At 35.9% G+C, this 22,247-nt stretch overlaps 2 protein-coding genes across 4 annotated transcripts in view; one reads left to right on the top strand and one right to left on the bottom strand.

The window, feature by feature from the left end:
* The window catches only part of LOC126979868 (putative leucine-rich repeat-containing protein DDB_G0290503), a 27,046-nt gene extending 16,416 nt beyond the window's left edge, over positions 1–10,630 (top strand). For all 3 annotated transcript variants that reach the window (XM_050829412.1, XM_050829414.1, XM_050829413.1), the window contains 3 exons: positions 4,254–4,386; positions 9,310–9,424; positions 10,274–10,630. In XM_050829412.1, the coding sequence (XP_050685369.1) occupies positions 4,254–4,386; positions 9,310–9,424; positions 10,274–10,393 (368 nt within the window). In that variant the 3' untranslated portion in view covers positions 10,394–10,630. The remainder of the gene's footprint in view (positions 1–4,253; positions 4,387–9,309; positions 9,425–10,273) is intronic.
* Positions 10,536–22,247, bottom strand: part of LOC126979880 (integrin beta pat-3-like) — a 22,392-nt gene continuing 10,680 nt past the window's right edge. The window contains exons 4-8 of the mRNA XM_050829451.1: positions 17,941–18,275; positions 16,678–16,788; positions 13,629–13,836; positions 12,498–12,894; positions 10,536–10,879 (exon numbers count right to left, since the gene is read on the bottom strand). Coding sequence (XP_050685408.1) covers positions 10,638–10,879; positions 12,498–12,894; positions 13,629–13,836; positions 16,678–16,788; positions 17,941–18,275 — 1,293 coding nt within the window. The 3' untranslated portion in view covers positions 10,536–10,637. The remainder of the gene's footprint in view (positions 10,880–12,497; positions 12,895–13,628; positions 13,837–16,677; positions 16,789–17,940; positions 18,276–22,247) is intronic.

Below are 22,247 nucleotides of genomic sequence, written 5' to 3' on the forward strand. Positions count from 1 at the left end.
CCCGCAGACTTCTTCGGCTTAAGTTTTTTAAGTGCCTGTCTTACCTCGTCTAAGGTCAAGTGGTCTATGTGCACCCGCGCCGCTCCGTTCACTCCACCCGCTGCCGCTACCGCTGCGCTAACATTCAATTCGGCTTGCTGTGAACTATAGACTGAATGGAAATACTTGCCAAATTCTACAGCGCATTGCTCGTCGGTCAATAACACCCCACTCTTCAAAATTTTTAGCGGACCCCTACTATTTTGTTTGATTTTCCGTAGTTCCAGAACGACATCGGATCCTTAAGTAGCTGGTTCTGAACGCGACGCTTATAGTGCCGGTGGGTGAAATCTATCATGGCTTTAACACTCGCCCTACACTGAGCGAACGCTTCGTAATCATACCGAGACTTACTCGCCTTGTACCGCCGGTGAAGCTTTGCTTTTAGTTCTATGTTGCAAATTATTTCAACCGTGTACCATTCGGGGTAAATGTACCTCGAGGTTACCGGACTTCGCTTTTTTTTTGGAACGCAGTCATCGGTGATAGATGTAAGAATGTCATAGAAACAGTTCAAGCTTTCCTCCAACTCTAAATCGTACAATACAGACCAGTCTACCGCCGAAATAGCCGAATACAATGATGGTAAATCAGCCTCATAGAAATTCCAACTAGTTGGCTGGGCTAGTGGTGTACGTACGCTTGCATCGGGTGGACACACGTCGGTTTGCCGATGCGAGGTCAAGGTCAACGCAATCTTGAGAGGCGGGTGGTGCGCGTCCACCGGCACAAGCGGTGCCGCCGCCGCGCTAACGGTCACCGTCCCCGTCGAAAGCGAACTTAAAACTAAGTCCAGATATCTGAAATTACAATTCCCTACTTTTTGCTCTGAAGGACTCGCAATAAGTTTGAAAATATTCAAAATAATTATTTATGGACGTAGAACACAAATATAAATTAAAATCTCCTACAACAACTACTTCACTAAATTTTTTACAGTATTCCTCAATAATAATTTTACAGTATTCCTAAACAGTAGCATATATTCCGTATCACTAGTGCTAGGCGGTATGTAAACTATACATAACAAAAACAAGAATCTCTCGCGCCTATAGACACTCGCACAAGCTAGTTCAAAGGAATGAGCGTCAATGTTGATGTCGCAGTGTACTCGCCGCAGTTCGAAGTGCGGTGTGGCGACGAGAAACGCGCCGCCTTGCTTACGTCCATCTGCTCGGTCACACCTTATAATAGTGTAACCAGGCGGAATTACTTCTGCATCATAAATAGATTTGTTGCATCCCGTTTCCGTGATTGCAAATAAATCTGAATTTGCGGAAGCCAACCCCGCAAAAAATTCTTTTAATTTTGTGCGGAGACCTCGTACGTTTTGATAATAAATCTCAACCGATTTGGCCTGCTTTCTTTGTTTTAGATTTTTCATCTGATCGACGAAACCACACCCATTCAGAAAATTCGACATTAACAGGCCAAATTTCTGGTTCACATAATTTTCCATACAAACTTTCTGGTACTCCTATTATGAATGAAGCATAGTCTTTTTCAGTTTTATGTCTTATTTTCTCAACCTTAATTAATGTTTCTCCACCACATACTTTTTTAATATATGATTCTAAGTTTTCAATTGTGGTTTCTTTTTTCAGACGCCACACATGTAAATACTTTTCCTCTCTGTTCCTTCAATGTTGAATTTGTCATTCCTCCTTTTTTTATCTCCTTATTTGGATACCTACTTCTTCTCGAACGAACTTCTGTCCATACATTATCCTCTATTATGTCATTAGTTCTCATTTGCGTCAGTGACAATTTGTCTGTTACTGTTGTTAGCTCCCCGCTCTTCAACAACAATACTTTTATCGAGTTCCATCAGTGATTTATTCTTACTACTGGTATTCGGAAATAAATCAATATTTGTTGAAACCGCATTTTTTATGGCCAAACTTTTGGTTTTGCATCCACCTTCATTTGATTTTGTGCTGCAACCTTTGCAAACGACATCGATTGTTTATTAATACTTGATTTAGATTTTTGTTCTTGATTCTCAAATTCTTTTAATCATGCTTCGTGCGTGAGTTTTTAAGTTTAAGTTCTTTAATTTCGTCTTCCAACGTGCTCGCTCTGTCTGCTTTTTGTTGAATAATGTGCATACTGTTTCGTAATTCCTTTAACTCTAGTTCAGTTCTACTTAGCCGTTCTTGAAGCTGCTTGTTTGATTCTGTTTGGGCCCCCATACAGAACTTCATTTCTGCCCTAAAATCTTCGTAACTCGGTTAAATAAGGACTGTCGTTGAAATTAAGGATTGGTATATTATCGTTAGGTATATCTTTTGATTTCATTCGGTTGCCACGCATCGTGTTAACGTTTACAAAATTATTATTTAGAGTAAATGTTTGATTCAAATTCTGAACCCGGACTGGAGTTTCTGAGTTATTACATTTCGGGTTACTACACATACATTCAGGACATACCCACTGGTTCTTAGCTTCCTCAGTAAGCATCGTAAATGATTCCGATGTCATTGCTAAACACTGCACATGGTATAACTTTTTACATGTTTCTTGAGAACACTTCATATAAGCTATATCAAATATCCCGGCACTACAACCACCACATTTTGTCTCCATTTCAATGGAATAACAACAATTTATACTAATTATTTAAGTAATTAGTACTATTATTCAATATCACAAACGTACACGTCCGCCTCCGTTCACGCGCGGGGGGGACATAGCGGCACTAGGCCGCTACTTCACGCCGGTATTCTGTGCGAGTGTGGTAAGTAACCCGGACGAGTCTGGCCCGATTGTGCTGACGTCAAAAGACGGTAGCATGACTCTCCCACTTTCAAAAAGTGATTTATACCTAAATTACAATTAAGTCATGAGTTCATGTAGTAAAAGCTATAAAGTAGTAACTGCATTGAAATTAGGTAGATAATGTGTCATTGATTTTATAAAAAAAAATAATATTGGTTATAATATATAGCCACATTGATGATATTAATTATTTATATATAAAATAATAAAAAAACATACAGACACCAAAACAAAACCGAAAGGGTCCCATTTTAACAATTTTACTAACAACTGCTCCCAAAAAGTTTTAAGATTACAATTATTATTTTTTGTATCTTATAATATTTATGAATGTCTTTTTGTTGAGGGTTTATTACAATAAGGTAATGGGAGGAGAAGAAAATGATCCATTGATTCTTCTGCAGTTAGCAAGGGATATACTGAAAAAACTCCTACGTAAACAAATAACACTCTACATCCGCTACCTACCCTAAAACTTGTTTTAGTAGTTTAATAGTTCAGCTACTTATATACGCACTTGTTTATTAAAAATTATTACATTCACTGCAACAGTGACTTTTTTACATCAGTTCTTAAAATATTCTACCTCGATCATCCCGCAAATATTTTGTCATTTCTGTACGTTAATCTATGATCGGCTTGGCAGCGATCGGTGTTGTCATGGCAACATATTTATTTTGTTAGATAAATAATGAAATCAAATAAAATGTTATAATTCATGATTTCTTAACTGTGGTATGTAATTCTATGATTTTTTTTACTTTCGTAATTAGTGCATCTTCCCATAACACAAGACGGCATTTTAATGTTGTACCTATATCAAATTAAGTCAATAAGCAATTCTGTCAACAACAAACGCGTGTGTATCGAGAGAGTGACTACGACCAAAGGAACCAATTGACTCAATTTAGGGGATTTATTTTCGGCGCGCTAGTGACATATCTACCTCTTTTAATACTATAATATCATTGATTTCACATCCTATTTTGAATAAAAATATTTGAATTTGAATCTGCTGTCACAAGTGAGCATAGTGTAACAGTAGCGAAATGAACAGGTTCGATAGATTTAAAACAAATTTGTTGCCTTGCAACTTTTTCAAATTATGCACCTCTCTATTCGACTGTTGACATATAAATATTTGTTGACGTTATTAAGACTTGAAAATGTATCCGACTATTTCTTATCTTTATTTCTGCAATTTTTTTATGATAAAACTTAGATTTTATCATTTTAATAACAATATAATCTTAGGCTAGTAAGCAATTTAATTTTAACATATTTAATTAAATAATAGGAACTTGTTCGCTAGGAGGTTATGGGTGACATACCGTAGGTTCTTTACTCAATTCTGTCATTATTCGACCTTAATGAATGAATAAATAAAATAAACAGTTGATTGGCATATCTCTGAAGATTTTATTTGATTCCAACAGTAGCTGACTTGGACCGTAAAGTTGCCGAAGAAAGGCGGCGCTTACAAGAAGTTCGTGAAGCAGTTTGTAGAAATACTACCATTGAATCGTGCGAAAATAACCCTGAACGGCAACACAAGCCGGAGAAAGATGTGTACGTAAGCTTACCTATATTATTGAGAAAATACTATTGAGGGATTACGTGTGCTTAGTGGAAAGTACTTTATCCTTGTCCACGTAGAAAAGAGGAAGACGAGTGAAGGGCAGATCAAGGCAAAGACTTAGAATTGGAGGGATCAAATAGGATCTAGCGTATAGACGACCCGACACATGACCAATTTTGGTGCGTGAGCTAGAGGTTTAATATTCAAAATACTATAGAGTTATTGACTGCTTCTTAATTAAATCGGTTGCAGTAACTGAATATTCTATACAGGGTGTCCCGTAATCAGTGGACCAACGGGATACCCGTGATAGGGGTGGTCATCATCTATCGAAAACACCAAATTTTACTGTTCTAGGGCCAGTAGTTCAAAAGATATGATTTTTTAAGCATTATTTTGAAAATTCTACCCTTATCAACACAAAAGTTGAAAAAAATATTTTTTATTTTTATTTTGCCCTGTTTCTTAACTTAAGGTGGCTGAGGAAACATGTGTCTTCACAATTAAATCCATTTTTGTGAATAAATATTGCCAAATTAAAAATTAAAAACCAAAACATGCGCAAATATCAAATAACTAAATTTGCAACGTGATGTTTGAAGCAAGCTAGTGCAAAAAAAATGTATGACAGCCTTGCGGACCATTATTTAAAAAACATCTGCAGTTCATACTGATTCCAAAAAGGTATAATTAATCATTATTGTGAAACAATAAAAGACAATAATTATTTTAAATCAACATTAGATAGCAATTTCTTGGCGGAATTTACAATAAAACAAAAGTAAATAGTTAGAATTTTTTTATTTATTTCTTATAATAAATGTTCGAAATGTCTTCCTCTTACTCTAAGGCATAGCCGGCATCTTCTTATAAAATTTCTTTTTAAACTTTTTAACGCCCTTTCATTATTTTTGACTTTTTCACTCACCACATTCAGTTTTTGTCTTAGCTGTCTTTCGTTATCGTTAACGGTTTCATATACGGATTCTTTAAAATATCCCCATAAAAAATAATCCAATGGATTAAGATCAGGTGATCGAGCTGGCCATGGGATTGTACCTCCTCGTCCAATCCACCTACTTGGGTAAGACTCGTTTAAATATTCCCTCACTTGTCTGCAATAATGAGCGGGTGCGCCATCATGCTGTAACCACATCCTCTCACATACCTCCTGTGGTACATTTGCTAATAAATTACTTAAGTCATTTCTTAAAAATTGCAAGTACCGAGCACCATTAAGCCTCGGTGGGAGCTCAAATGGACCAATAAGTTTACCATCTAAGATTCCTGCCCACAAATTGACTCCAAACTGGTGCTGGAATCTATCTTCTCGTACAATACGTGGATTCACAACAGCCCATTCATGTAAATTATGAATGTTAAACACTCCAACTCTTTTAAAACACGATTCATCGCTCCATAATATTGAATTGAAAAATAGTGGATCTTGTCGGCATCGGCGAAGCATCTCTGCACAAAAATCTATCCTCCGTTGATAATCAGCAGGTAATAGTGCCTGCACTCGTTGAATATGATAAGGGTATAAACTGTTTCTTTTTAAAATGCGATGTACTGTTGTTTTTGCTATACCAGTACGTCTTGAAATACGACGAACACTCGTAGAAGGTTCTTCTGTCACTTCGGCCAGTATTTGAAGTTCATCGACTCTTCTAGGTCTTCCCACGTTGTTTGCAGCTCCGGGAATTCTGCCTTCTAAATACGCGTTATTTACACGGAGAAAAATTCGATGATCCGGATAGCGGTCGCGATTAGGATAGCGCTCACGATACGTACGGGCTGCTTGCCGAGCGTTTGCATTACACAGACCGTAAATAAAATACATCTCAGCATATTCACGAGGAGTATAGGTATTAGGCATTTTATAAAATCCGGGCAAACAGTATCCAAATCACAAAGACAAACAAGGTCCAATTCAAGCGTCAGTCACCAAAAAAAAGAGTCGTAATGGTAGCGAAGTAAAAAACACGTGTGCAGCTACGAGCTATGAGCAAGTCTCTGATGAAACTAAGAATAATTTGAAAAATTAGGGTGTGGGGATCATAGGCGTCGGCCAATAGGACCCCGTAAACGAAAAAGGTACCTGAGCGAGAAAGAGATAGCATATTGTGTTATCTCTCTCTCGATAACAAAATAATTCTCAGAATAGATAGCGCTTAAATGTTTCTCGCAATTGGAGTCTAAAATTGGTTATTAAGTTATTTTTTTTGTAAAATGTAATATTGTTATACCTTTTTGGAATCAGTATGAACTGCAGATGTTTTTTAAATAATGGTCCGCAAGGCTGTCATACATTTTTTTTGCACTAGCTTGCTTCAAACATCACGTTGCAAATTTAGTTATTTGATATTTGCGCATGTTTTGGTTTTTAATTTTTAATTTGGCAATATTTATTCACAAAAATGGATTTAATTGTGAAGACACATGTTTCCTCAGCCACCTTAAGTTAAGAAACAGGGCAAAATAAAAATAAAAAATATTTTTTTTCAACTTTTGTGTTGATAAGGGTAGAATTTTCAAAATAATGCTTAAAAAATCATATCTTTTGAACTACTGGCCCTAGAACAGTAAAATTTGGTGTTTTCGAGAGATGATGACCACCCCTATCACGGGTATCCCGTTGGTCCACTGATTACGGGACACCCTGTATAACTCTTTTATCTTGCTGCATCTCCTCCTCTGATGCACAGTTTGTCTATATGCTACTATATGGATAAAGGCCTCCCGCTTTCACTAGCCTCACTCCATGTACTTTTTTCTCTTTTATTCCATAGCTTTCTTTCGCTTTCATTCACTATGTGCGGACACGGCCTAGGAATGGTATTGCATCTGAAAACATACAGGCGCTTTTTAATATTTGATCCCCTATTTAAGATAACTTACAATCTAGATTTTATATTATTCGTTATTCGATCCTGAATCTACATTTCAATGTCATTCTATTACTAAATATCTATATCTATATAGTATACCCTTATCGATCACAATCTTACAAAACACATTTCAAATACCAATTATCCTAAGGATAGATTGAAAAATGAGACTAGGTACTAATAAGGCGTGCCACAGAGTAAGCCCAGTAAATGGTATAAAATACGAGGGCGGCACTGAAAATTTCAGGGAAGTTGGGGACTCCAAAATAACCGTTTTGTAGGCGTCCACAGCTTCTTCAGGTGATGAAAATCTCTGACCACGCAATTTATTCTTTATTTTAGGGAAAGTATAGAAATCATTAGGGCTTAGATCGGACCTGTACGGCGGATGGTCTAATAATTCTATGTTTTCTTACTCTAAAAACTCTTTTGTTCTGTGCGCGGTGTGAGAACTCGCATTGTCGTGATGGAGGATCATGCGGCGGTTGCAGTTCTCTTTACGGAGTTCAGAAACAAGTTGTGGCAAACAAATGCTAGCATACCATTCTGCATTAACCGTTCTTCGTCCCTCAAGAGGAATAGTCGCAACATGGCCGGTTTTGGAGACAAACGTGGCCACCATTTTTTTTGCATCACCGTGAACGAACAATTTTTGTTGGCTTTAACTCATTTTCGAACACCCAAACTCGTGACTGGTTTTTGTTTCGGGCTCGTACGCGTATATCCAGGATTCGTCGCCTAATACTATGTTGTATACAGCATTTGAGGATCCTGCTTGGAATCTTTCGAGAGTTCTGACGCACCAAGTAACGCGAGCCGCTTTTTGCTCTTCACAGAGCAAATGCGGTATCCATCGGGAAAACAACTTTTTTACACCTAATTGTTCATGCAAGATTATTTATATTTGACTCATGCCAATGTCTAAAGTTGCCTGAATTTCGCGGTATGTCACATGTCGATCTTCCTCAATCAGCTTACGCACAGCATCAACGTTTTCTTTGGTGACTGCAGTTTTTGGACGACCTTGACGGGGATCATCACTGAGCTTGACACGTCCACGTTGAAATTCAGCAAAACCAGCGATAAATTGTCGTTTTGGATGGAGATGGCCAAATGCAGAAATCATCCGGTCAACACACTGTTTTTGTGTTAAACCACTTTGAAAGTCATAATAAATCATCGCTCTAGAATTTTCTCGAATCAATTCCATTTTCTCAACGACTAAACAAGTTTGACAAGACCTTGTGACAAGGCCGAGAATCTTTTTTTAAATAAGTAAATGGTATTCGATTTTTAAAACCAAGGAGTTTTCAATTAAAAAGATTTTAATATGACAGGAACAGTGGAAATATTCCATTCCCGATACTTTTAGTGCAGCCCTCGTATTAATATCGCATCTTCAATCAAAATTTATTTATTGCGTCAAATACAGTATACATCATAGATCTTAAATTTATTGTGTTTTCTATTCGGCCAATTTAAATTATCGTGCATGCATTTAAAAAAAATTGTCGATGAACCATTTAAACAGGAGTCCAGTAAATCGTTTCTGTGGTTTTTATTTAGAAATATTAAATAGAATATGATTTGTTACTGTATGATATCTGAAGCCCATTTCTAGCAAAAGTATATCGTAAAATACCACTACGGTTGACCCCGATCCAGGAGTTCCGTATAAACATATAAAATACAAGTGGGCCCGACAGACGTTGTCCTGTACACACGTTTAAATTTGAAAAGTCGGTCCAGACGATAGGAGATACTAACATACGGAAGAGAATTTGGACTTCTTAGAGAGTTCTTAGAGAATCTTAAAAATCATCAAAATCAGTCCAGCTATTTAGGTGGTAGTTCAATTGTGAATCTAAACCATCCCAGACCTTAGCCTAAAACTACTTAGACTAAGCATTGACCACTCAGAACAAAGGCTTGGCTTAATGTACATCTGAAGTTTCTGTTTCCATTTAGGTATGGAATCTCTAAATATATAGGTAACTCTTCTTAAATTGTTTTTGTTTCTAGTTGTAAATGTGTCTCTAAGAATAGAGTGGAAGAAAAGTGTTCAGGAGGAGATGTTGTAACAGGAGTTATAGGAGCGACACTCCGGGCGAAACGGCCGAAACAAGAAAATAATCGGGTGAGACTTATTGTGAAATATAAGGATAGGGATGGATATAAAATATTCTTTTGAGTTTGCGGCAATGCTGACAAAAAACTTACATCTGTTAATAGACTTTCTTGCGCCGCTTTTTTCTCTCAGAGCGCTATTTGTTTCCGGGAGGGTATTTGGATCTAGTATATTAGAAATTACATCAAAATGAATTCTAAAGGAATCAATTTAGAGAAAATAAATGCCTTTATATCTTTTAGATATATTGACTAGTAGCTGACATGGCAAACGTTGTTTTGCCATATAAATTATATATGTAAACCTTCCTTGAGCTTCAACGAATCTATTACAAAAGATTTTATTGAGGTCGGTCGAATAGCTTAGGGTATAGTAGAAATATACAAGCATACATTCTCTTTTATATATATAGATAGATTAGGCGCTATCTCCACGAGCGACTGCATCGTAACAAGAACGCCTGTCAACGTATTAGCGCGCCACCCTACGTTGTCGGCGTTAAGAGGGGCCAAACATGGCGGGATGACGGACGAAAACGATATTAAAAAAAAATAATTTCGTAAAAAAATGAACAGTATTTTGTTACATAATATATCTCTTTAGCTGTTCTTTTCCAAAGGAATAGTAGGACCTGTTTCTGTCCTGATAAATAGCAAGAATCAAGATGCACCGACACAAAGAAAATTCTGTGTTATTTTATATTAGGGTTTATTATTTACCTGGTTTGAATTGAACATCAATAAATTGTTACCGTATTCTTAAGGAATTGCCAGCGATTATAATAATAATATACAGAGTCATTTATGTAATGAAATAGTAACGTAACTTACGGCTTAATTTGCATGTTTTGTATTATAGGCGGTTTCCGCAAAATTGGGTCAAGACGAACGGAGAGAGAAGAAGCATTATTACGATGATCAGCCAGTGCGCTTACGACGAACTGACCGCGCCACTCGTCTTTCTCACAAAAAATATTGATGCATGAAACCACCACAATAGGTATTAACACTTTCCTTTTCAGTATAAATGTTTCTTTGTAAGTGAAAATTTACTCCATTGGCATTGAAGTTCGACTCCTTTACTGAGGACTATCTGTTAGTGAATTTAAGTGAAACACGTCTTGTTTTTATTTTTTATATTTTGTATTATTTATATAAATTATGTTCGTATTACATTGTAAATTTCAGTTCAATAAATATTCAAAATGTTGTTTTACTCGTCTTTATTGATGGCCATCCTGTCTAGAGCAATCGGTATCTACCGTGTCGACTGGATAAGCCGGGTTGGTGATGTTCGTAAATGGTGAATTGTAGTGAGGATTCCATACAACTTCATAACCCTCAGCAGCAGACTTTTGCTCGAATTTTTTATACTCTCTTGCATCATGCAGGTCAATCAGATACTTCCAGGCAATTACTGTTAATATGCCTATTAATACTATACCGATCGCACACCCAACAGCAACTGAAATTAAAAACAACTTTGTAATTTGTAATAGTTACCTGTTTTACTGAGGATTTGCAACTTTTAATGCTCGTTGGAAACGAGGTTGTGAAGTTGCTCTGTAAACAGCGGTTACAGATGAAAACAATAAAAATTGTCATTTAGGTAAAAAGGTTATTTTTATTATAAGTCTTTTGAATTTCCTAATACATTTGTTTTGAAAATTTTCTGGGATCATGTTGTAAAAGTATAATATATACACCGCCCCACAAAAGATTGCTAGCTCATCGACTATTGCAAAAATGTTAAACATCAAGAGTAATTGGTATTGGTATTGGTATTGGTAAAGGGCTCCTGTTTCCGCAATTAGACCGCTTAGTTGGGTCCATTTTGCGTGCAGTATTGGCCAGTCATTCCAACCAGCCCAGCTCCTTCCAGAAGTTCAGAACACTCCTGGGGTGTTCGCAAACTTCCTGGAGCGACCTTGTATTTACTAAGGTTTTTGCTCGTTGGTTGGCCACCACAGCACATTCCAGGATTACATGAGTGACCGTTTCATCTTCGCTTAGACAGCCCCTGCACCTAGGACTGTCCGTAACGCCGATTGTAAATAGGTGCTTGTTCAGTGATGTGTGACTCGTTAGGGTGCCGACCATGATTCGGATGTCGTATCTATTTAGGCTAATAAGTCGACATGTCAATTTGGGCGATAGTGCAGGGATCGCCTCTTTCGACTGTCTACAGCCTGAGACATTTATCCATCGGGTTCTGTGTAGGTTGTTGGTGAGAGAGCGTATCCATGACCGCATTTGGCTGAAGGAAGGAAGCTGGCCCTGGGCCAGCTACCTTGGGTCGGAAACCCAAGGGTTTCCGACCCAATTTCTGCAATCCCGCCTTGCAATTTCATCCACTGCATCGTTCCCCAACGAACCGCTGTGTCCTTTGATCCATTGCAGAGTTGCCCAGTTGTCAGAGGCAGCTCGTTCTAAGGATCGGTGACACTCGTATATCAGCGCTGAGTTATAGGTGTTGCTCCCCAGCACAGTCAGTACCGCCATACTATCGGATAGAATACGGATATAATATCCATGTACTTTCCTTCTTAGTATCGCGTCTGCAGCTTCCTTGATGGCTATGCATTCGCATTGGAATATAGAGCTGTGTGTGCCTAAAGGTATAGAGAGGTGTATATTCAGTTCCTGTGAGAAGATGCCAGCTCCACATCAAGAGTAAGTTTACTGTTAGATCTTAAGTGATGAGATGAGCATGACGTTAGTAATTGATACGCCGCATTACTATGCAGTGCCGTTCAGGATTCTTGAAAAACCCTAAAATTCTGAGTGGTTAAAAAACTGTTAGATCTCATCAACACAGCTTCATAATCACTGCCAATAGCACCATTATCATGTATATCGTTTTACCTATCAAATAACAAGAAAGAATGACGAAAGAAATTTACTAAAATAAATGCTAGGAGCTAAATATTATTATATTATTGACGATATGTGATTATCTGCAATTAATTACGAGAATAATGACTTAATAAAGAAAAAAAGAAATAATGAAATAACTTTCAATTACTTTCAGGATGTTTTATTCTTTAAAGTATCTTATGTTGATAAAATGCCCATAAACTTACCCCAAAGATCAACCTCTGGCTTTTCTTCTAATTCTTTTTGAACTACTACTTCTAAGGAAGATATCTCTGTAGACTTTGGATAGTAGTATAAGAATATTAAACTGTTTCCATTATCCAAAAGTTTTTTACACCATTTCACTTTATGGATTTTGGCAGTTTCAGCAATTTCTGTTTCATTTTCAAGCCTGACACCAGTATCTGTATGATTATATAGTTTTTCACATTCTGTTTTTGTGTATACGTAATTACAGTACGCAAAAGTTTCAAGTTCTGCACATCTTTTCTCCACCATATCATCACAATCGTCACAAAATCTTCCCGAACATTTCTTTTTCGTTTCATTTGAATTTTTGCAAACACACTGGCCACATATACACTCGCCTTTACCGGAACATACCTAATAGGATAGAAAAATAAATAATGGTTAACATGATATAACGAAGGGCTGACACTAGCTGATATTCGGGACTTCGTCCGCGTACAAACATGACTGTTTATTATTCTTACAACTTTAATAACTTTATATTGAATAAATCTATCTAAGAATCAAACTAAGAAGACTTACGGCCGTTCCCAATATTCAGTCTATCTGTACTTGAGATAAAAATTGTAACTATCGTTGACTTTTCTATCCCAATAAATTTATCGACGGTAACTTACCTTATCCGTGCACGCTGTCTGTCAATGGGACGACGTATAGGTTACCAGCGATACAAGGTTTGTAAGGAAATTGAACTTCACGCGTCCTAATATAAGGCGATACGAATGATTTATCGGGTATAGTTTCAGATTATTGACAGCTAATTACTGACAATAGAAGGTAGTAATTTATTTCTTTCTGTAGATAGTATATTGGGAACGACCGTAAATTGAAATCCAGTAGTTATTCTTGTAGTTAATAGCAGTGTAACTACAAAATGTACTGAAATATCTATATCTATTAAATATCAAACCCGATGCACCACTATTTTGCAACGATTATTAGTTCAATAACATAAAATGGAGAGTTTAGAGTTTATAGTAATGTATTATAGATGATTTCATTAAGCGTAAGGGGGTGATATATCTTAAATTATTTTTCACAAAATAAGGATCTACAGATTTTCAATAAATATCAATAGAACTAATTACCTCTGAAGAAATTGGTGCGATGCATGCTTTGTCATTATCTGGACATCTGCAGTCATCACCCTTCCATTGCTGATTGCATGTACATCTTCCAAATTCACATACGCCATTGCCAGAACATAAAGCGCCACCTGGTCTGGGGCATGCATTGTCGTCGAATTGGCAAAAGTCTCCGGAGAAACCCTTTTCACAGTCATCACATTTTCCACATCTGACAATATACGTTTCATTATTGAAGTAATGAAATGAATGAATGAAAACTTTAATAATAACAAAAACCAAACAATAAAATAGAAAAATAAGTGCAGAGCATAGAAAAAACACCAAATTGCAATTGTATATTCCATTTAAATATCACTTTTTTATACTACACCTTGTACTAACTTTATATTTTGTAGTGCCGAAGTATTCGAGTGGAAAAGATGTATGAAGATCCATTACAAATTGGTTTATTTTATTTACCCTTACGTAGGCGCTACCCACCTACGAGTTCTAAACAGCTACCTACGGTGTGGCGTGGCGTGGGACAAGCAAGTTTGAATATCTACGCTAGCGCGGATACTAAATTATTCACGGCCGTTCCCAATATTCTATCTCCGGTTGTGGCCTACTTGAGATAAAAAATCCAATCTATCCTTGACTTTTCTGTCCCAATAATCTCATCGACGGTAACTCATCTTATCCGTACCCACTGTGTGTCTATGGGAGGACGGATAGCTTACCAAGGATAGAAGTTCACGTAAAAATATTATCCGTATCTGTAGCTGTCAGTAAAATTGGCTGTCTCTAGAAATATATTTGTCAAACACACGTTTTCGGGGGATCACAAGCCGGATTATTCTTTGCCTAGAAAAAGGTATTTTTATTATTTTTGTATATTTTTTTTTTGTGTAATAAGTATGTTATTACATACTTATTACACAAAAAAAAATTAATTAATTGTGCAAAATCCTTTTCGTTTATGTTGAATACTAAATTAGTGGGTTGTTCTTTGCACTGTCGAAATCAAGTTCAAGTATGAGTTAGTTCAAGTGATAATAAACTTTTGTGCCTGAGTGGTTGGGAATCTGATGGCGACAATAAATCCTGTATAATTTACAAAGAGTGTGTAAATTGCATAGAAAAATATAACGATTACGAGTTCCGATTAAACAAATCTACTGTCAACGATTTGCTCATAGAGATATACATATAGATACATAAAAGTAATCTCTCAACGGTAAGTTATGAATATAATAATATTGTAATGAAAGTTCCATTATTGTTTTAGGAAGTAATCATTAATTTACCTTAAACATTATTTTAACCTGTGGCTTTCTAATGTAAGTAATATTATTGGCATGTTTAAAATGAGGTACACCGTACAAGATAACAGCTAATAACATTGGTATTTAAAACTTATCTATATTTTTTTAAGGGACTAAAGGATATCGCGCTTACATTAACTATTGCTGACATTGCGATTTTACGCTTTGGGTACTATGTTGGTAATAGTAGGTAAATCTGCAAGTCGTGCTATAATACATATACATCCGTGACAATACACAGGCAGATTTCTATAAAATACAAGATTCCCCTGAGTATTATTAGGGGAACACACATTTTAATCACTTCCAGTAAGTAACTAAGTCTGGTTTCTTTATTCCATGTCATAAGAACCTAAATACAGTATTTCTAATCAAATATATAATCTTATATTTTTTTTCAACTGATGCAAAAATAGGTGAGCAGTTCCGGAATAGAAAAATCGGTGTTTTCACTGAATGTGCACCTTGCACTTCTGTGATGCCAATTTACTTTTTATGAATCTTGGCGGCTTGGAGGCTAGACAGCCAGAGTCACCGCATGCTGCCATAATATTTAAAAATTCAGAGTTACGAGGTGCATCCTTGATTCTTGGTTTTAGTGTAAAACTTTAAATTAGATACTGTATTTACTAATTTAAGGTCTTATGAAAGTTCTCAATAATCATTATTTTTAACTCAATGTGAAGGCGGTAATTATGGCAATGTAACCTTGCTGACTAATTCACATACTTCAAAAATTATCGTCAACAATGCAAAAAGTATCCGACAATTTAACGTGAAATTTCAATGTCAAATTTAGAAAATTACTGCCATCAGAAAGACGTTCCGTTGTCATCACAACTATATATTTTTTAATTAAACATATAAAATAAGTTGAATCATCATCATATTTTGTAGTTTTGTTGTAAATAACCTTGAGATAGAGAAGAGAAAAATATTCAGATGACGAATTTCTTCCTAAATTCCCTCTAAGGTAATATTTGGACAGCTTCAGAAGATAGATAGCTATTTACTGACAGTAAAAGGTAGTAATCTATGTCTATCTTTGGATAGTTTAATGGGAACGGTCGTTACAGGTTGTTTCGAAATGATATTACTACTAAATTTATTTTTTTCTTCAATGAACTAACCCTAACATGGTATGTGTTTACAGTTCACGAGGATAAAAAATAAAATTCGTTTTTGCATTACCAACGCAGCACATATAAGGCTTGTCCACACGCAAAGAACAATGGCGAATGTCTCCTACTCTCACTACACTCGCGTTCCATAGCCTTCTTCTGCTTTCATTCCTTATGTAGAACTGGCATCAGAATCAAATGGGGAACTATTGGTTTGTATTTAAATATTTGTGATAAAACAAATTCTCTTCAAATTACCAACTATTTTTTAAAAACAGTGTTATTGCAATAAAATTATTATTAAATTAAAAGTAATATAATAATATCTTAATGCACAAAACTAACTACAATTGTATGGATTGCAAAGTAGTAAATATACAAAAGTTCTATTTATCAATTGAGTCTACTGGATGTGGACGTGGCATGCGTGATTAAGTGATACAATAACTACAGCGCACCAAACACGCTTAACAAAGAAGCTTGATAAAAACGGGACTTATACTAACTAGCCACTAACAAGAATAAAAAAAAAAGATTAACAGGTTACTTACTTGCTAACTTATCTACGTACTTAATTTTAACATTCAAATAATATTATTTTATATTATAATATAGACTCTCAACCTGCAAGTTCCTCGACCACTGCAGTAGCTTGTATCGTGTAAATTTGCTTTGCATTTATCCATATTTTCTAAATCAGAAGATACTCCAACACATTGGCATTTACTTCCAAATCTGAAATTTTATTATTGCGTAGATTAGACAAAACAAAATTGAATTGCTTCTCCATCAAACCTTCATTTCAATTTCATTCGATTGAATACAGTGAAAATAATATAGAAATACAAAAGATATTCTGCTTGATCGCTACACGCTTATAAGAGCGGTTGTGATCATCATGTACTAGAAGAGAGAGATATGAGCTTACCAATATCTGGCCATGTCAGTATTTAATAAATCAACTCTACAAAATATGCACCTAAAGCAAATTACTTGGAGCGCGCGGCACAGAAGAATATCTTTAACGGAGATACAGCAAGATAAAAAAGGAATGAGAATCTACTATCGGATTGTCAAGTCAGGGCTAGTTTATTCTAATCAAGTCTATGGTAGCACGTTTCCTGCAATAGTCTCGCAGGTAAAGGTTTGACTCGAGATGAGTGTAGTGATATCGACAGCATCTATCAAACATCAAATCTATAAAACATACGTAAACTTCTGCGACTATTTAAAACATATTACATTAAAATTATGATTACATTAATTTAAAACTATCTTGAAAACTTTATTGATACAGAAATCAGCGCGTTAAAGTTTTTCTACCAATATTTTGATGTTTGACTTTCTTCAAAGTCACTGGAACCATCAAGAAAAACGCAAGCGCGGCCGTCCTAAGCAAACCTGGCAGCGGACTGTCATTGATGAAGCGAAAGACATCGGAAAGACCTGGAGTGAAATCAATAGAGATGTTGAGGACCGATCACGATGCAGATGATGCCCTTTGCCCCAGCTAGGGGTTACAGGAACTTCAAATGATGAATGAAAATTATTTTGATGTACGAAACACGAAGAAAACTTTAACGATTATTGGTATATATCCAAAGAAACATTTAACTATATCTACAATGGAATACGTTACCAATACGCATACCAATTAGGACACTCAAAAGAACAGATTGGTGTATTTTATTATATGATCGAACTATCAAACCCGTCGTACGATCATTATTAAACATTGCCTGTGCTCGTGCGATGGCTTACGAGCTTATAATTAGGAAACTTCTGTAGAAATCTGTATGTTTTTCATCGCACCACGAGAACACATCGTATCATCGTACGATCGTGCCCAATTAGGACAAGACCTTATACGTAAACATTAATAAATACCTGTTCATGTCACATGCACACACGCCACACTTATAGGTTCCGGCTCCACTACATTCAATTGAGTTTTTTTCATTGTTTCCATCTTTTTCACAGTCACACTGACAATCCACATCAATTTCTACTTCCATTTTTTCGCTAAGCATATCGGGACCGATCGTCATAAAATATTTTTTTTGATCTTTTGCTGGGCACGATTGTATTTTTATTGATCCTGATATATTTACTGCTGTTTCATGTTTTACTTCACAACTCTTTTCCTTGGTACAGTCCGGTTCTAGTAATAACTGAATAAAGGGCGGTACGTTACCGTGAATTTTAAGATCCCTAAGGAGACTCTGAAATATAAAATCAATTATTATATTAAGTAATTACTAGTATTAAGGAACATATAAAACAAAAAAATGCATTAACGATCTTTCCCAATATACTATCTACAGATAGAGATAAATTACTACCTTCTACTGTCAGTAATTAGCTGGCAATAATCTGAAGCTGTCCCACTATACCCGATAAGTCATTCTTATCGCAAAACATATCGAAACCTCCATATAAACTTCTATCGCTGGTAAGCTATACGTCCTCCCATGGACAGACAGCGTGTACGGATAAGGTGAGTTACTGTCGATAAGTTTATTGGGACAGAAAAGTCAACGATAGTTACGATTTTTATCTCAAGTAAGAGATAGACTTAATATTGGGAACGGCCGTTAGACACACAAAAGATAGATATCCTTCTAGTTACTAAAACACTTTTTCAAACAAGAGCCACTTTCAAATTCAGAACTATAAAACCTATCACATAATGCACCCCGACGGCAAAACACACGCTGGAAGTGCAGTTCTAATAAGATATAATATCAAACATGAAACTGTACATTACTGCACAGATGAAATCCAAGCAACAAATGTTGTCATTGAAGATTGAGCGGGACCTTTTACAATTTCGGCTGTATACAGTCCACCTAAACATAAACTTAAGTTAGAAGACTACATAAGGTTTCGTTCTACACTAGGCCACAGATTACAGGCTCACGTACTATAACTACGAAAGGTAGGCCATTATAGCTGTTAATGCCCATTGAGAAATTAAAACTTAATATTATTTCTCCCGGAGGTCCGTCCTACATACTGGCCTACTGACTTGAATAAAGTACCAGACTTGCTTGACTTCTGTATTACAAAAGGCATCCCTAATAACTTTATAACAAGCAAAACGAGCGCCGAACTATCCTTCGATCATTCCCCGGTAGAAATAGTACTAAAAAGGAAAATTACAGTAGTACCCAAACCTTGCAAGCTACACTCAAATAAAACGAACTGGGAGCTCTTCAGACAGCTACTGTCAGAAAAAATAGATTTAAAAATTCCTTTAAAGATGGATGACAACATAACTGAAGCGGTAGAACATTTTAATAGCTGCGTCCAACAATCTGCCTGGTGTGCTAACCTAGTTTCCGTAGACTCGTACCATAAACACGACTACCCAAAATCAGTAAGACAACTTTTAGCTGATTAACGAAAAACTTGAAAAAGGTGGCAAACAACAAGTTATTGTACTGACAAAAAACATTAAAACTATCTTCAAACAAAACTAACAATTCTGCTTAAAGACAATGAAAACCATGGCATGCAAACACATCTAGAAAACCTTGATGCTACAGCAGAGACAAATTATTCTTTGTGGAAAGTCACTAAAAAACTTAAACGCACGGAAAACAATCATCCTCATATCCGTAAAAGTAACTCAAAATGGGCTTCTAGCGATGCGGACAAAGCTGGTACATTTGCTGAACATCTCAAACAGGTCTTTACACCAAATCCAGATACAGGCTCCTCAAAAATCCAAGAAGTCACAGAAGTTTTGGGCCAAATCCACCAACTCGATCCTCCTATTAATAAGCTCATATATAAAAAGATAAAAGCAGCAACAAGGGCTCTAGATCCAAATAAAGCTCCTGGTTACAACCTTATTACAGGCAAAATCTAGAGCTACCAAAGGAAGGGGTTAAATTTCTCACTTTCTTGTGTTATACAGCGAAGCTCTAGAATAGCTATCCTACGAAGAGGAATGGTCCCTCCCCAATGAAAAATAGCCCATGTTATAAGGGTTCCTAAACCCTAAAAAATCCAGTTGAGGCGCAATCATACAGACCTATTAGCCTGTTACTCATACCCTCAAAAAACATGGAGATAGTTACTTTGTTTAGATTATCCCCGATTATTGCCGCAAACAAATTATACCCACCATCAGTTTAGCTTTCGACGAAACACTGAAAATATAAACAAAGCTCTTGAAAATAATACAGAGTTATATCCCAGGCATTTGATCGAGTGTGGCATGACGGACTTCTCTTCAAAATAAATAACAATCTACCTCTAAACTTCTACAAACTAATAAAGTCATACCTAAGCGACAGACACATTTTTGTAAAACAAGGAGAAGCGTTAACATCTCTACATGCTATCAAAGACGGTGTCCCTCAAGGCAGCGTGGACAACTCACCAGCCATTGCAGCATAAAAGCTCCAAAACAGTCTCAATCTAATATCCAAATGACTCAAAGACTGGAGAATCAAAGCCAATGAAACCAAATCTGTTCAGGTAACTTTCACAAACAGAAAGAAACGTGTCCACCCGTCACTCTTAACGGCATACCACTACCACAAGAGGATCGCGCTAAGTATCTTTTTCCCCTCTTCCCTACCGCCATTATTGATGTGAAAGTGAGCCTCCGCTAAAATTTAAATTTAAAATTATAACTATTGTTAAATTAATGTTACCTCAGTTCTCAAAACGTTGATTGGTGTCCTTGTTTCAACATTCATTGATGTTGACCCAGATTTTCCAGTGGATCTAGCACAAAGCACAATCAAAATAATACCTCACTATTAAGCCTACAGGTATGTTGTGTGATTAAAGAAGAAGACTTGAACTTTGTAAAGAGATACATTCAAATACACACTTGGAAGTTATTTTGTTACAATAGTCACAGTGCATAATACGTTACTGTAAAATACTTTCTCAGTTTTGTGTACAAAAACTCAAGTGAGCCGTATTCAGTGGAGGGTACTTTTAAAAGTGTAAACTATAAATAACTTTGTACCGATGTGCCATCGTTAGGATTATTCATAATCTATACAGGTACTTCGACCTTATTAATAAATATTCTGTGGCAAATAGACGTAATCGTAAAATATTGATAAAAGATTCATTTCCTGGGAAGATATTCTGTTAGTTTATATTATTATAATTTGTATTATCAATAATCACTTAGTTATTCCGTATCCAATTTGAGTAAAATAGTGCTTAAATAATTTTAAGAAGAAAATAATAATAATTTATATGTTACTTATTCGGAAAATCATATTTCATTGCTTAATTACTTATAATTATATTATAACAAAAAGTTAAACATGCCACTACATAGATCGCCTGAAAGGTCTAGCTCTGTGCCGGAATTGAATCAAGCTTCCGCAGCTAGCGATACCACCTCACTCTCATATGTCAGTGCCAGGGGTAACTGGAGTAAGAGAAAGCGAGAAAACTATCAAAATGAAGAGTTAAATGTCGAGCTAGTAGATCTAAGGAAGGATATTAAAAATGAGATGAAAGAAATGAAAGAGCTGTTTCTCGACTCACAAAAAAATAATAATGAACAAATAAAATCCATTTTAACTGCATTGAAGGATATACAACAAGTAAACGAAGGTATTCAAAAAAGTATTACATTCCTAAGCGACCAAAATTCAGACTTCCAAAAAAAGATAGCGTCTCTCGAAACTCAAGTCAAAAGGGACATGGAATACATCACTCTTCTAGAAAACAAGCTTGAAGAGAGTCAAAGAACTGAAAGGAAGAATAATATTGAAATAAAAAACGTGCCTCTCAAAGGGGCTGAAAATAAACAGCATCTCATAAAGATGGTAAAAAATTTGGCTAATAATTTAGATATGAGTATTACACAAGCCGAAATAAAGGATATTATAAATATTAAAAATAAAAAGGCAAATAACAGTACTATGATTGTTGAATTTACTAATACTTTCACAAAAACTGAACTCATTAAATCGGCTAAATTATATAACAACAGAAACAAAAGCAATAAACTATGTGCAAAACATCTAGGTCTTCAAACAAACACAGATATACCGATTTTCATATCGGAAAACCTCACACCGAAAGGAGCCAGGCTGTATTTTCTAGCTAGAGATTTAAAATTGTCACATAAATATAAATATTGCTGGACAAACTTCGGAAAAGTATTCCTTCGCCGGGATGATAATTCGCAGATTATTACAGTGAACAGT

This window comes from Leptidea sinapis, chromosome 4 (genome assembly GCF_905404315.1).
Source record: "Leptidea sinapis chromosome 4, ilLepSina1.1, whole genome shotgun sequence".
In the NCBI taxonomy this organism is placed as follows: Eukaryota; Metazoa; Arthropoda; class Insecta; order Lepidoptera; family Pieridae; genus Leptidea; species Leptidea sinapis.